This window comes from Pholcus phalangioides, unplaced genomic scaffold (assembly GCF_987345545.1).
Source record: "Pholcus phalangioides strain wild (caught in Gottingen) unplaced genomic scaffold, Ppha-v1.0 ptg000027l_1, whole genome shotgun sequence".
In the NCBI taxonomy this organism is placed as follows: Eukaryota; Metazoa; Arthropoda; class Arachnida; order Araneae; family Pholcidae; genus Pholcus; species Pholcus phalangioides.
The window spans coordinates 6,695,200-6,712,239 of NW_028301617.1; the positions used below are offsets into that span (position 1 = coordinate 6,695,200).

The following is a 17,040-nucleotide window of genomic DNA, read 5'->3' on the forward strand; positions in this document are numbered from 1 at the left end:
TAGGCAACAAATTAAACATTTCTTGTGCAAGTTGTTGTTTGTTTAGTGGCTTCATTTTTGTGATGTTTCCATGAGTTATGAAATCATGCAATGATAATTGAATAGTCATTTTGCCCCAAAATGACAAAAAAAATTATAAGTCCAACTGGCTAGTGCTTTTATTCTGCTAGCAAATTTCTCACATGTTGGACGAGCTCTATCTATTTCACATTTTCAAGTATTTTTTCCTTTACCAAACATAATTCCATTGCTTCAGGATTATTCAGGTAAATTTTTGCCATTCTGGAAAGTGGTTCTGATTTTGCAGTATTTTGAAATAGGAACTTTAATATAATCACCTTGTGCATGAGTGTATGTCGTAAATCATTGTTAACTAATCTGCATTAATTATGCTTCATTAAGCATATTCAGTATTTTTTACTTAGTTTTTGCAAATTAGCTTCTTAAGCATATGGAGAAGCTTAAGCAAACTGAAGAAAACATCTCTATTATATTTTAATTGTTTATTGTGTTTGACAATTCTTTACACTAATATTAATTTCCTTAAGTCGTTATAAAATAATTACATTGCAGAAGTTGGTTTTTGTTGAAAAAATTATAGATTAATATGGTAATAGTGTTAATTACACATTATTGAACATTTATTTTAATTATTTGAAGTTTGGAATGATTTTCCATAAATATAATTGTTTTTAATGTAAATGCTATCTATTTAAACCAGAAAAAACCTAGTTTTTTTAGTTTAAAAAGTTTTTAACAACCCTGCATTAGAGCAATGTTACCAAATGTTTATAGACAGCTTTAAAAAATGTTATGACTATTTCCATAAGCAATTGTACAAACAAGCGAAGTACCTGGGGTAAACTATCCTATTTCCCCTTTCGAAAAGATTGAAGTCCTCCCAAAAAACTGTACTGAGTCAAGACAGACTTACATGATGTCCATTTGAAAGTGACATTATTTCAAATTTACAATATGACGATCTCATTAGACTCTTTGCAGCACTTAAAGGCAAGAAAAAAAAGCCCATTTGATTATTTGATTGTGATGTGTGTTTGATTTTGTCCATTTGATTTGTGTGTTTGACCCACACACAAAAATTTGATACTCCATCTCATTAAATTTACCCGACAACAATTCATGCTTTACATTAATTTGTAAAGCTGATGCGTTGATATAGTCTATCATATATAATTTTGATTCACGAATAATATCTAAATGCTTTTTTCTGATGTATATTTCATAAAAATATATGCTAGTTGGAACAAAAATAGATATGTGTGTGTGTGTCTTACTGCACACACACATATCTCCATGTATCATTTGTTTATATTTTCATTATGTTCCTTTTTATAAAGTCTAAAAAATTATGAGTTTTTCTGCCTATTTAGTTTCCTCATCTTGCTAATTTTTTCAAATGCAAAATTTAATACTTTGATAAAAGTGCAAAAAAGCATATGCCATTAAGAATTTATTTTGATAAGTAATTGTAGCATGTCACACCATTTTTTACTTCAAAATATGGAAGGCAGATTGCATCACTTGTAGAACACAAACATTCGAACTCTGGCAATACAACCTCAAATAATGTTGGGGATCCCTGAATTTGTGTTTGATCATGGCCTGAACTTGTGAACAGGCCTTTGAACAGGATTGTGAATAAATGGAATAGCTTGTCCCCAGAAATAATAACATTTTGGGCGCAACAGGCAAAGGGGTCTTGCGCCCTTGTGTTTCAGCTGATCGGTCATTTTTATGAAAATTTCCCATGCTTTCAATGAGGCGTATTTGAATCTATTATTTGTCACTGAAATCAACGACTGGAATATAATTTTCCCAACTAATAAATTATACATTCAACCCTCAGTTCATGAATGGCTGGGTTTGTTAACAATTTGGCTTACAAACACAAAAAATGGCCTAAATTTCAAAGAAAGCATATTTGAAAAGTCTGGATGGTGATTTTATTTTTCGACAGAAGAGTTACTTGAAGACAGGGTCATAACTAGGATGTCTATCTTCATTTATTTAGAGAGAACAAAACCTGTTATTTCGCTACACATTGAAGATAAAACTGTCGTTGGCCTGATGTGAATAGTTGCTGTTCAGAAGCATAGGCACTTTTTGCATATTCTTAGCTCTAAGCCTCACATTCATGTCTTGTTTTCCCTAGCATGTTTTTTTTTGTGAGAGTTACAATTAGAATTGCAAGAAAATTTTTTCCCGCAAACATCACACTCATATGGTTTCTCTCCAGTATGAATTCTTCTGTGTGCATTTAAACCACCATTAAGACCAAATTTTTTACCGCAAATATCACATTCGAACAGTTTCTCTCCAGTGTGCACTTTTCTGTGTGTGCTTAGATGAGCGGATTCAGAAAATCTTTTACTACAAACTTCACATTCATAGGGTTTCTCTCCAGTGTGTATTCTTCTATGTTGGATTGAATAAGATTTATTGTGGAACCTTTTACCACAAATATCACATTCATATGGTTTCTCCCCTGTGTGTAGTCTTGCATGTATACTTAAATTGTGTTTTAGTGCATATTTTTTACCACAAACGTCACATTCGTATGGTTTCTCTCCAGTGTGTACTCTTCTGTGTAGGTTTAAACTAGACTTAACAGTATACCTTTTACCGCAAACATCACATGCATGTAGTTTCTCTACAATATGTATTCTTTTGTGTTTCTCTCCAGTATGTATCCTTTTGTGTTTTTTTAAAGTAGCGTTAAGAGCAAATGTTCTACCACAAACATCACATTCAAATGGTTTCTCTCTGGTGTGTACTTTTCTATGTGTGTTTAAATGAGCCGACTGAGAAAATCTTCTACCGCAAACTTCACATGCGTACGGTTTCTCTCCCGTATGTATTCTTCTATGACAGATTGAATAAAATTTACTCGAGAATGTTTTACCACAAATATCACATTTGTATGGTTTCACCCCTGTGTGGAGTCTTGTGTGCATATTTAAATTGCGTTTATTTGCATATTTTTTACCGCAAACTTCACATTCAAACAGTTTTCTTGCAGCATGGATCCTCTCATGCAGTTTTAAAGTAGGCAACGCCAAAAAAATTTCACAACATACAGGACATTCATGTGGCTGCTCTACTGCATGGATTTGACCATGAAGAGCTAAATCAGAATGATTTTCAAATATTTTGTCACATTCACCACATTCATAATACGTAGTCTCCACCCACTGAGACATTATATGCTTTCACACTCAATGACAAGTTTTGCTGAAAACTCAGATACCTTATCAGTACTGTAAATTTTTTTCTGTAATATTAATGAGAAAGGTTTCGAAGTGAATACTGCAGCACAACCTTCTCAAGTGTTTTCCTCCAACGTTGACCCATTGTAAATATATGAATTCTAAAAATTTGCGAAAAACCTTTTACAACCTTTTTTTCCACGTGTATCAGGTTACCGCCAACAATGTCACCGTAATGCTTTCTTGCAAGCATCCAATTTGTCAAGCTTCTTCTACCAATGAATCATCAAGTAAAAATCTTCAGTGCTAGTAACATTTTTTATACATGATGCAGCCTTCTGGTCACTTTGTAAAAACATTTCACTTCATAGTATGTTCTTATATGGTTTTTCATCAGCTAGATTTAATATCATTTCTAATCATTGACTTTATTTTTGGTGCTTTAGTTTCTTTTTTTTTCCCCTGATGAAAAATGTTTAGATATTAATTAAAATCATCAAAATACTCTATATCTATAGTTTCTGTATACAAATCTGTAGATTTAGTTTCATATACCATATTCATACACAACTTCGGTGAGCAATTTGTCAAGTTTGCACAATTTTTATACTGATTGTTGTTGTGTGCATCCGCTTGTCAGAAGAGCAGCTCTGATGAGGGTTCTCCAAGAGCCTAGGGAGGAAAAAATTACCAATCATCATAACAGTTAATTTTAAATCCATTTATGAGTAGATCTGATTGTCATTTCTCTGACATATGGGACGTACATGGGATTTTTACCATATAACTAGCAACACATAGTTTTACACACACTTTTTGATCGGCTTATTATGAACACAATACTAGAACAACATTAAAGGACTCAGACACTAGCGTTCAAAAATCAAGGGGATAAACACTTTTTTTTTAAATTTACCAAGTGATTTCAGACAGAATATATATGGCTGTAGAGTTTGAGGCAAATATGAATTTATATGCCACAAAACAGTGGGATTAAACCAAGTTGTTCTGGAAGTGTGCGTACTTAGCAATCTGAGTGCATATAATGTGTGTGAATTTTTTAGGGTGCCATCTGTATTACAGATTCTGAGTGAAGTGTGATGTTTGAATATTTGTACTGTTGTAGGCCTGTTGCTCTATGTAGTGAGACTTTTTAACAGGGAGATGGGCTCGCATTCGCACCTCGAAGTTGGGAACCACAGAAAACCACTTTAGTCAACCACTACTGTGGCCGTGGTGGGGTTTGAAACTGGGTCCTCGCAATGCGAGTCCCCCCCCCCAACCACTCATCCACCACGGCGGCTATTCTTGGGAGCCGCAGATAACTCATGAATTTGAAAAGGAAGTGTGGGTGACAAAAGTTTGAGAACCACTGAGTTAAAGCATAGAATTCACAATGTTGGCCTGCAAGACTGGGGCAGCCTTCCCATGTTCAACTTGTTTTCTTTCAGCATCATGTTATTGATAGTGCTATTAACCACATGCTTTTGTTTTCCTGCACTGAACCCATTCATTAAAAGCAAATCTTTCAGAAATGAGATAGGTAGACCTAGTATCACATTTGTGCGGTTGCTCTCCAGTGTGTAGTGCTCTGTGCATGTTCAGATGATAATTATGTGTGAATCTTTTGCCACAGAATTCACTCGTGGTTTTTCTCCATAATGTAATTTTCTGTGTGAGGATAAATGAGAGCTATCGGAAAATTTTTTTGTCCGCAAACATCACATTGGTATGACTTCTCTACAGTGTATACTTTTTCGTGCCTGTTTAAAGAATGTTGCAAACGCAACATTCGTAAGGTTTCTTCTGGTGTGTATTCTACTGTGTTTTTTTACGCAGAATCACTCATAAATGCCTTGTGGCAAATCTCACATTTGTGAAAGTTATGAAAACGCTTTACCACGAACACCACACTCATTCGATTTTTTTTCTGTGTGGGTCCAACAATGTGCAACCAAATATTTACATTTCGAAAAATGTCTGCCGCAAACATCACATTTATGCAGCTTCTCTCCAAAATGAATCATTTTATGACTTATTAAATTGAATTTGGTCGACAATGTTTTGTTCTACACTCTGCATTAATATGGCTCATCACAGGTATGAGTCAATTTATGTTTTAATAAATTGAAGCTGCACGAATATACCTTGCTACAAATGTCGCATTTGTATGGTTTCTCTCCTGAATGCGTCATTTCGTGCAAACTTTACATTCTAACATTTCTTTCTTACCATGAGCTCTTTTCATGTGATATTACAGATAAGCAACCATCAGAAACTTTCGACTACAGTGAGGGCACTCATGGAGTTTCTCTTCAATATGGGTCTGTTTATGATTGACCAAGTGAGAAAGAGATTTGAATCGTTTATCACAAGCATCACATTCATATGCTTCCTCCATAGATTGAGACATCTTGGGCTGCCCCTTTGGGGACACGTATCAGTAAAATGGATTCGCTTTTGTTGCATACTCTTTTTCTAGTAGTAGTATGAATGAGCTATCTTTAGTGCTTTGGTTCCTTTTAGATGATTTACCAATGAGCGCAGTATTTATCGCGCACGGAAAATCTTTTTATGATCTCTCACTAGATCTTCAAAGACAATTTCAGACAGAAATTCATGCAGCGTGACATGAAGATTATCAGAGTGGTGATCTATCAGTCATCATCATCAATTGCCGTCCCATAGGGGAAAAGCCTAGGCAAATTTTGCCAGATCTATCAGTCAAGTGTCTACAATTTTTATCATAATCCTGATTGTGAGCATCTCCTAGCCGCTTGTTTTTGGAGGTCAGGTTCGATGGGATTCTCCAAAACCCTGCAGAGGAAACAAAAACCATCATCATAACCTGTTCACATCGCACAAACACACATCTAGAAATAATTAATCACATGAGGATTAAAATTTGCTTTTGAATTGATGCTCCTACAATTATAAAATATTTTTGAAAAGAGTTATAGTTTTCCAGACCAATACAATCCAAAATACATCTAAACCATTCTCATTCTTCATGAATAAGTTTCAAAAGGTTTTTTTTTAGTATTTTCTGAGCCTGCCACATTCGAAAAATGTTCTTGATCACACTTAGAATACAAACAAAATACAAGCAGTATTCATTAAGCCATTCTGGGTCACTCAGAAGATGAGTCTTGAACAAATATCTTCATGGAGAGAGAGTCAATATCAATTTCAGGGTTTAATTTTGCAGATTTTTTATCACAATTTCAATGATGAAGTTCAAGGATTCATAATAAGGGAAATTTTATGAATTCAGTAGCAAAAGGGGCTTGATATTTTCTGTTTAAAGAGTGATTTGTATAAATCTTTTGCTTTAGAATGGGGTGGACAACTTCTCTCCATTCAAGGACCAACATAAGTCCCAAACATTTACCAAAGGTTTTGCATTCCTTCACGAATTGACACACATTCATTGTTTAACTGGTTGTGTTTCCAGCCAGATGAAATGTGTCAACAATTTCTTTATTGCGCAAATTATTCCGTCCAACACATCTGTAGTTAGAATTTTACAGATAAAACTTTTAGCCACAGAGAGCAACTATACAAATATTAAATCATTACACTTTACTCATAGTTTGAAAAATATATGGCAGAATTAAAATTCAAGCATAATACTAGATAGGCATTCAGACACATGCACCACACTTCCGGCACTACTCATTCAATAGTAATTGCCCGTGGCGATAGACCAGAGTTGTGCTCAGTTTAAAAGAGTGTTTTTTCCTTTTTCTGTAAATGCCCCCCCCCCCCCTGGATTTTTTAGTACCTTTTCCTCATGAGGATGCACGAGTTGAAAAGATGCTCGATGAATCAATTCACACATTGGTAGCCACTTTGAGGGGACTTTTATCATTGGGAATGGAAAGCATGCCAAAAGCCAGTTGCATGGATAGTATTTACCAAATTTGTGATGGGCCAACACCACATTAGAAATATCTCTAGTTTCGTATTGGACGGACCAGCTTCGCATGGATTAGGCAGACCATCTGCCTATATATGTGAAAAGATGTGCACACACTATCGCATGGTGCTCCTGTACGTCCATAAGATTACAAGAAATCATGTTTCAATTTGCGATACATGTATTCCGATTCCGCGAGTCGTCTTCTTTAACCAGAATGTCAAATATGATGCTTTTTTGCCCTTTGCAATTATTAGTCTATGTAGCCTAGTCAGTCAAAAATTCGAGTTTCCATTATAAGAGTTTGCATTCTCTTCAAACAAATTTTGTCTATGTAAGCAGAATACCAAACGTACATTCACTACAAATAGAGGCTACAACAGGCAAAACTTTAGCAACAAGATACCAAAAAAAAAAGAGCTCCAAAACAAACATTATAAACAATAATACAATTTTGTGTTCAAAAAAACAGTATGATGAGGGCATAGTAAATTATTTTAGTTCTAGAAATAATGAATATAATGTGTAAATTAGGAAGTATGCGGTTGGAACTAATATGCCAAACAATGATCAGAAATTATATTTATAATGCACAGTATTTTTACTTGGGGGCTAAAAAATCATCTCGCGGGTCAGCTGTTAGCCACCTGCACTCTAGAACACAAAGTTCTCTCCCACTAGGCTGATCCATAGTTCATGTTGTATCCGTAGTTTCTACCGCTTCCCTTAGAGGCAACATTCCCTATAGATAAGAGAGATTTAATCTAATGAGGGGTGTTGCCCTGGTTTGTCTTATCACCCAGGAGCAATATTGTCAATTAAAATGAAAACTGTTATAAAAAAAAGTCAGAAAGGAATGTGTTTTGCCATCTGCCCTCCATATTTCGAAGTGAAGATGCATAAATATTATTCAGAGTCAAACACATTCCCCACTGAGACTACTATCCATTGTGATTCTTTATTTGCCTATTTAAATCTCTGATCTATTCAAAAATTACTTTTCGCAGAAATCACATTCATTCATGTTAACGTAATCTGCTGAATATAATTTGTAAATTATTTGGTTAACCTCTTCAAGATTACGAGTGCAACATTACATCTAAACACAAGTGGAATAAATTCAAACAAGTTTGCTGTGTTTTCTTTCCTCTCTCTTCACCATCATGAAGCTATGTAGTAACCCTATTATCTCACGATTGTCTATTATCTATGAGAGTTGCTTTTTCTTCCTACTATATGCATGTAGAGCAAAAGAGAACTCTTAAAGAACCTTTCATCTATTCGTACTTTTCCTTTTATATATTTTTTCTTTCCCCTTCTTCCTTCTTTCAACGTGCGGTTAGCTTAGGAGACAGTTACCATATTTATCGCTGATTCGTAAAAGAGGTAATCCAAATTTCTTGCCAAAACCTTTGTATGTGGGATGTGTGGAGAACACATCGTGGTTTCTACTAAATTTTTTTTTATTAAGACAGGTGTTCTGCTTATTATGCATTCCATGAAAAGCTTGTGTCAGCAAAAATTCGAAAAAAGTTTGTTGCAGCCCATAGAATTTGTGTTTCTCAAACTTTTGCCACCAACGGCTGCCCAAAATACTTTTTAAATATAACTGTTAGTAGCAGTTTATTTTCTTGATCACGTTCATGACCTGAGGTATTCGCATTGCAATATTTCATTTGTGGGATTAATTATTTGTATAATAATTATTTATATTTTTTTTACAATTTAAAAACTTTTTCCTCTCGAAATATAAAAATTATCATCTACAGATAATACAGCGATTTTTTTCATCAGGCAATCATACTTGGTACATACAAATTATACAAAGGAAATTAATGAATAAAATTTGAAGATGACTGCAAACTTAATAAATTTGGCTTTCTAATACTTGCATTAACTTGCACTCGTAAGTTTATCAGACATTTATCATTTTTTACCAAGTGCCTCACATATGCAGTGAATAATTTCATTAGTCAGTACAGTGAAACCTCCCAACAACAACCGCTAATGGGAGCAAGGAAATGTGGCCGTTATTGGGAGGTTACCGTTGTTAAGAGGTTCAATATTTCTGAAGCATATATTAAATTTTTTTATTGCTTGTAGAATTGTAATAACTCCTGCTGTAATTAATTAATGTATGTATTTTGTATTAAAGATGCAAAAAAATTTTCATAGAGAGAACTTTATTTTTGTGATTTTTTCTATTGTTAATTTGAATTAAAAATTTTATTAAATTTTATTTCATACAGCTACGCCATAATCCTTGTATCTTTGGCCATGTATTCTTCAGATCAGATTGATCGTCCAATATAATCAGCTACTTTTTGTTTCTATCCACAGCAGTGTTTTCAATTAGTGCTTGCTCGGGCACCCTTGGTCAGACAGCATGGAAAACAAGGACTTCCTAGTCTATAACACTTACCAAATACTAACCCTAAATTCTGCTTTGTTCTTTCTGAAACACGTCTAGTGCACCCATCAGCATCTATTTGAGGAACCTCCAGGGTCAGCGGACCACATTTTGGAAACCACTGACATAGAAAAGTACATGTACTTATTTTTTATGTTTGAAGGGCTCAATGAAGGAAAAACTCCTTCAAAGCAAATTTTTAGGGCTACTTTTTCTTATGCATCTCATTTTTCTTTCATTTTAATTTCCAAAAGTGGCCGTTGTAAGGTTTCCCCCATCGGGAAGAGGAATGATGAGATTAGAAAGCATGGGTGAGGGGAGAAAGACCCTCGAGGGAGAAAAGGAAAAAAGCTTGGTGTTTCTGGTAATTAAGAGAGCATCTCCTGTGGACTCAGCAAATAACATGAAAGGCTGGCTGTAAGTGAGAAGGCTGCGTTAATGTTTATTGTTAAAAGTTATGATTAAATCAAATATCATCAAAAAAAGTGACAGTGCTTGTGGTAGAAGCCAATCAATCGCCCAAAACGAACCCGACAGCTGTTATTTGGAAATCGTTGTTCGTAGGTTAACCTTAATGTTAATCCATGTTCTGTTCCAAGAAAATGTGGCTGTTGTTCAGAGGTTTACTGTATTTATTTAGTTATTAGTTAGCATTTAATTAGTTATTATGCATGTTATATACTGAGGTCTATAACATAAATTGCATTCATTAGATCATTCTGATAATAAAACAAAAACAAATAATTTTTTATGCATTTTATTCATTCGTTCCCATCAGTGATTACTTAAAAAATAATAATTTATTTGGAAAAATATTATGAAAATTGCTTTAGTAGTTCATTCTTTGAGTACAACTGCAGATGTATAGTCTTTTTGTACTATAATATGCAATGCAAAAATACGGCCAGCACCGTGTTGCTCAGGGAAGGGTAAGATTTGTCTTAGTCACTACAAACATATACCATAGCAGTCTCACAATTTTATTTTTGCCTTTAAAAATTCTGCATTGCGAGTAATACGTTGTCTCCTTCATTTCTGGTCTCAGGCAAAGGTATTAATTAAACATCACATTTTATTTCTCACAAGAAAAGCAAAAAAAGCCAACTTTATACAATCAATCAAGTCTTTTTGAAGTGTATCTTTGTATGTGTTTTCAAATAAGAATTTGTCCTATATTTCTTGCAGCAAATATCACATTCGTACGGTTTTTCTCCATTGTGACTCTTCATGTGCCTATTTAAATCTGATCTATTCGAAAATTTCTTTTCACAGAAATCGCATTCATGCGGTTTTTCCCCAGTGTGTCTCAGTATGTGCTTGTTTAAATCAGATCTACTTGAAAATTTCTTGCCGCAAATATCACATTCATGAGGTTTTTCCATTGTGTGTATTCTCCTGTGTGGACGTATATAGGATTTGTTCGAAAATCGTTTACCGCAAACCTCACATTCATAGGGTTTCTCCCCACTATGTGTATTTTTGTGCAGTTTTAAACGAGTGTTACTTGAAAATTTCTTGCTGCAAATCTCGCATTCATATGGCTTTTCCCCAGAATGCATTCTTCCATGTGAATCTAAATGAGAGCGATAAAAAAATCTTTTACCGCAAATCTCACAATGATATTTCTTTTCTCCATAGTGTACTGTTTTTTTGTGCCTGCTCAGTTCTGTGTTGGTGCGAAATTTTTTACCGCAAATGTCACATTCATATGGCTTGTCTCCAGCGTGAATACGCATATGGATAACCAATTTATCCCGTCGTGAGAATTTTTTACAACAAAGATCACACTCATATGGCTTGTCTCCAGTGTGGGATCGAGAATGGACAACCAAGCTGCAACGTTGCGAAAATATTTTTCCGCATACCTCACACTGATGTGACTTCTTCAAGAAGTGAGTCACTTTGTGTCTATTTAAACCGGAGGAAGACAAAAATGTTTTGTTGCAAACCTCGCACTCAAGAGTTTCTTTTCTGGGGGGAGCCATTTTGTGATTGCTTTGATGGGAACTGGACAAAAGTTTTTTTGTACCTGTCAGATTCAAATGGCTCCTTAGCACTATGAATATTTTTGGTATGATGTGTTGTAAATACAAATTCAATAAACTTTCACTGCAATGATGTGGCTTTTCCCGCGTTGACGATGATCAGTCAACAAGAATAGAGGTAAAACCACATTTATGTCTTATCTTTAGATTGAGACACCATGTGCTTGAGTTTGATAAAGGTCGATAAAACTTTCATAGAAAACATCACATTCACATAAATGTTTTAGTCTGATTTGTATTCACACTATGACAGCACAGATGAGATAGCGTCCTAACTTTGCATACCAACCTCTATTTCCTTTGTATTTCCTTGCAAGGATGATTCTTTTTCTCATAAACACTACATTTATTGCATAATCTACGAGATATCTTCCGGGTCATCTTCACTAATTCATTCACACTGTATTGACTAACTATGATTTCAAATAGTTATTGAGCAGATCCACTTATCAGATGTTTTTAACTTGGTTCGCCCAGTGCCTGCAGAGGAAACAAAAAACCAACATCATCATAACCTGTTAATTTAGATTTACTTATTAACAGATATAATTGCGATTCCTCTAATGTTATTTTTGAGAACAGCATTGAGTTCAATGAATTCTGTACTAGTTTGACTTCATTTTATGCAAGCACAATCACATGTAGTATACTGATATTCACGTATATTGCAAGTGTACACAGTTTAGTCTGATGTTTAACGACAAGAGTTCTCTTATGAATGTTGATACATGTCGTAGAGGACTTTTTTTTTATTCCATTTGATAGTTGAGAGGGTCTCAACTCAAACACTGCAAACGAGAATTACAAAACATTTTTTGTGTGTGTATTTGTGTTTTATATCATTCTTGAATCAGTCCTCTTCACAATTACATTGTTTGCTATGACAATTAGACCAAGATAGTTCTACATGGATATTCATGTTATTACTGTAATAGGTTATCAAATGCACATAACTACCATCTGAAGAAATAAATAGTGTACTCATATGTGTGCTGGATTTCAATTGCTTATTTGCAATATGGGAGAGAAAGAGAATTTTTTTTTTACCTTGTGCATAAGCATAGCGATTCATTTTTAATTATTTAAGCAGTTTAACCTTTTCACATTTCTTGGCTCAGAGAAGATGGAAGAAATGCATTCAAGCCCTCTCTTCTTCCTTTTCCTCTTACCAATACACGTCATTACAAATGTGAGTGGTTTTCCTTTCCTTCCTCACTGTTTTGATGAGTAAAAGCAAAGTATAGTATTATATCTAAGAGGAAAGGTGGCTTGGAGGTGGGGGAGAATGGAAAACCTAAACCACTTATCTTTTTCCCCTCTATTTCCTCAACATTGAGGAGCATAGGCCTATCGCTTTTAGATATATTGCTGCTACTTCAATTATATATTGTCCAAATATGTTTGCTGAAAGCCCGTATGTAAAGGGATTAAGGGTTAAAAATTGATAATTCTTCCTATAGGAACTCAAGAAAAACCAAGTTTGTATTTTTTAAGGCATCTTAATGTCTTTTTTGGATTTTCAGAACAAGGGGGAAAAAACTTATTAATGGCCTCACAAGCATACTATTCTTTTCGGAAAATTGGCAATAATTACATATCAGTAAGGGGTTATCTTTTACATTAATCTTTGTAAGGCCAGAATTAACACTGTAAAAGTTTCAAAAATTTCTTTTATAAAACTTGAGAAAAATTCAACCGATAAGCGTATTGGTTACGAATGTAGGCTTAATAATAATAGTAAATAATAATAATAATAGGCTTATTAGTTATTTTTTCAAGTTTTGTAAAAGACCTTTTATCAAACATTTATAGAGTAATCCCGGCCTAAGAATGCCATAATCAAAATCCCATTAGCAATCTCTGAATTATGCAGTCATTGAGTAACCTATACTATAAAAAGTATCTGATTCTGAAAGTATAATCTACAACTTTTTAAAATCAAAATGTGACATTGCATTGTTTAAGACCAAAAGGCTTCATTTTCCCAAATCAGGGGTTTGAAAAGCATACTTTTATTATTGTGTGTGGAGGCAGTTTAGTTCTAACACTTTTGTTTCAATTTTCTCAATGAAGCAGCAGCAGTAACTTTATCATCATCTGCTGGGATGATAAAGTCTTATAATCATTCTAATCCCTACAAGGGGGAAATTACTATTCGGCTGTAAAAGAGGGGTTTTTACTATAGGAGCATGTTTTACTGATAGAAGCAGACTCATTCACTAATCAGACAGACTTGAGAAAGTGAATTTATTTTTTATATATAAATTATTGGCATCCATAACACTATCCGAAGCGAACAATCATGTAAATTTTTTTTAAATAAAATGATGAGAAGAAAAATCACTGCAGCTGTTGACTCAAATTTTTCTATAAAACTTTAAATCAACCCCCCTATGGTTTAAGCAAAGAATATACTTAATGATCCACAGAATGAAGAAATTCACCCATCTTAGTTGCTACAGAGAATTCAAATTTACAAACACAAGGGCCACAACTGGCAAACTGCTTGGCAAGGTGGCTGAAAAAAGATACCCATAACAAATATGGTTGTCAAATATAACTGAAAAACGTAAACAGTCAAACTTGAATCAATCTCTCTGGAGCTTGATTTTCCAAACGTAAACAACAAATTCACTCTCAAAATCTTCATCTCGAATGAATCAAAATCAGAACTCGTTGGATATTTCTCATGCAAATGTCATATTCATACAGTTCCAGTGCAGTGTGTATTCTCAACTCGAACACAGACACAATTTTAGATTTCAAATTCAATTCAAAACTTTTTTGTCAAATTTTCGTACACATAAAGACTTTAAAAGCAAAGTAATTAGTACAAAATGAAGAGAGAAAAAAACAGCCCAGATTATTTTTCTAAATACTACAGGCCAGAGAGAGATGACTTATCGCGGTTCGTAAAAAAAGTTATTTATTTTTTAATATTTTTTTCTCAATACATCTACATAGCGGAAAGTTCGGATGGGCGGCATATATTTCCAGTAATACATATTCAAAAATATGAGAGTGGAACGGAAGAAGGGTGGCGAAAAATTTGTACAGCCAACAGGCAGCAAAACCATAAATACACAGTGGCGGACGATGTTCGAGCACTTCCAGTACTTTGAGGCACGGGGGCGGCAAAATGCTGTTTGCCTCGGACGGCTGAATCATGTTTGCCTCGGGTGGCAAAAAACCTAGCTACGGTCCTGTCAGAAGATGCTCGATCACCTCAGAACTGATTCAGAAATCAAAATTCCTCATGTAAAGCTTAAGACGAGCGCCCATGGGCCTGAAACACTTTCGAAATGTCCCGGATCTATCCTAATGATGAACGAAACAAAAAGGCAAAATAAACCGTTAAAAGAAAAAAATTATGAAATTGCATTTTATTGCAGCTTCATATTATTTTAATTAATCATATTCCCATAGACATTAATGTGATGCATCAAATTTTTAAAATAAATTGAAGCACTGAACTAGACGAGTCAAGAGTGAAAAGTGATCGTCCCCTTTTTCAAAAATAAATTAAAAATATAAGAACACCTTATATAAGGATAAGATTTTATTTTTCCCCTTTATTAGATCATGTAGATTACCTGAAGACGCATTAAATGGTCATGGTGCTTAAATTTATTTAGTTATTAATATTTTAAAAGAATTCGATCCGGCAAAACACATGTTAAGTATAGGGAAAAGAGCGGTTTGTTTGGGCTTACTCATCAGCCCATAGGGTTGCCACAACGGCTTCAATTTTCGTTCCTGATGTCACCTCCTGTTATTCCTTCCTCCATGGGTCTAAACTGCATCCATCCAAATGTCCATTTTCCCATGAAAAATTTAAATACAGTAGGACTTTGGTTAACAAGCAAGAATTTTGTACAAATTTTGACTCGGCTAACGAGTGACGATTCGCATTATGGGAAAAAATGTTGAGCTTTGTTTATTTATTTTCACATTATCGCAACTGAGCCGACTTTTTTTTTTTGGCTTTTGTCTACACACGTACAATGGAATTTTGGGTAATATTCTCCCCAACAGTTTCGAGTGGGAGCCCTGAATATATATGGTAACAAATTTCATTATCACCAGAGGGGGCCCCCAAAAAAAAGTACTCATTCCCTCATTTTGAATGATAAACCCTTCCAAGGAGGCTACTGAGAAAAAGTCTGTCCCGGGGGAGGGCCCAAGAAGGCATGCTGGACTCTGGAGAAATGTTTTTCTTTTTGTCAAAATTGGTATTCACAGCATTACGAATATCCTCAACAACTTTTTGCAATAAACAATATTAACACGTGTTGTCATTCATATACATATATATTCATGTGGCTGAGAACCAGCCCAAAGAGCCCATTTCCCCATTCCCAGCACGAAAAATAAACAAGACGCTTATGGTATTGAGAAGCGTGGCGTAGCCTTACCTCATACGTTCGCAATTGGTCTCGTGCTCAACAACAAACTCCAAGATCAATCGGGGGATAACGATGACAAAATTGCACACGTTTGTACAGTGCCAAAACAATGTTACAACAATTAATCAGACTCTAAACTCAAATTCAATAAACAGCAGAACACATGTTGCCAACTGAGGAAGGTTAAAACTACATTTCGTAACTCCACGATTTGCTAACCGTGAGATGACCATACATCCAGTATTTTCTGAGATAGTCCCGTTTTTTTTGGCCATCCTGACTTTTTTTTTACAAAAGTGTCCCGGTTTTCTCTTTTTTTTTTTGCACGAAGCATACTTGAATTTTTATTCTTTACTGAAGTCAGGGCCATCTTAGGAGTATCATGGGCCCCCGGGCCAATTAATTTTTCTGAGACCCTACCAAACAAATTTTCCAAAATTTCAAACAGATCTCATTTTTGTGAGGCCCCCTCTTCGCTTGAGGATCCCAGGCCGTGCCCGGGTGGTCCCATGCCTTGAGACGGCACTGACTGAAGTCAAAGATTTAAATTGTTTTTCAACTCTCTCATAAACCAATATATTAAGATAGTTAGAAGAGGCAACTGTAAATAAGAATATTTTTCTCCCACATTTGTCTCCAGGGGCGTAACAAGAAATTTGGTTCGCGGGGGGGGGGGGGGGGGGGGGTGGGACCATAGAACAATAGATTTCGCCATCTTTTTCCCTTTTTTCGGTCATTTTCTCACATTCCAGGGGGAACCAGACCCTCAAGTCCCCCCCTCGGTACGCCCTTGTTTGTCTTGGTGAACGTTGTATTTCGTGGAATTCATTTTAATGCATCAATGACGCTTGGAAGCACCATTGATTGCGAATAATAATCAGTATCCAATATTTGTAACGACATTAGTGTTAACGTTTTTTAGCCATTCTGAAGCAAGTCTTCTCAGTACTTGTCAGCTTTTCCCCTTTATATTTTGGATGCCCTTGATAAGCTACCATGTGTGCTGCAGTTATGCACTGATTATAACGTTTCT

General features: G+C 35.0%; 1 protein-coding gene across 4 annotated transcripts; it reads right to left on the reverse strand.

The window, feature by feature from the left end:
- Positions 1–1,361: 1,361 nt before the first annotated feature.
- Positions 1,362–16,162, reverse strand: LOC149068287 (uncharacterized). Of its 4 annotated transcripts, XM_089251747.1 has the most exons (4): positions 16,017–16,162; positions 11,891–12,081; positions 5,460–6,044; positions 1,362–3,899 (listed from the first exon to the last, which is right to left on the reverse strand). In XM_089251747.1, exon 4 carries the CDS (start codon positions 3,219–3,221, stop codon positions 2,154–2,156), a length of 1,068 nt encoding a protein of 355 aa, XP_089107873.1. In that variant the 5' UTR covers positions 3,222–3,899; positions 5,460–6,044; positions 11,891–12,081; positions 16,017–16,162; the 3' UTR covers positions 1,362–2,153. The 4 variants fall into 4 exon arrangements, with proteins under 4 accessions (XP_089107873.1, XP_089107876.1, XP_089107875.1 ...); XM_089251750.1 differs by lacking the exon at positions 11,891–12,081; XM_089251749.1 differs by lacking the exon at positions 5,460–6,044.
- Between the last annotated feature and the right edge of the window lie 878 nt (positions 16,163–17,040).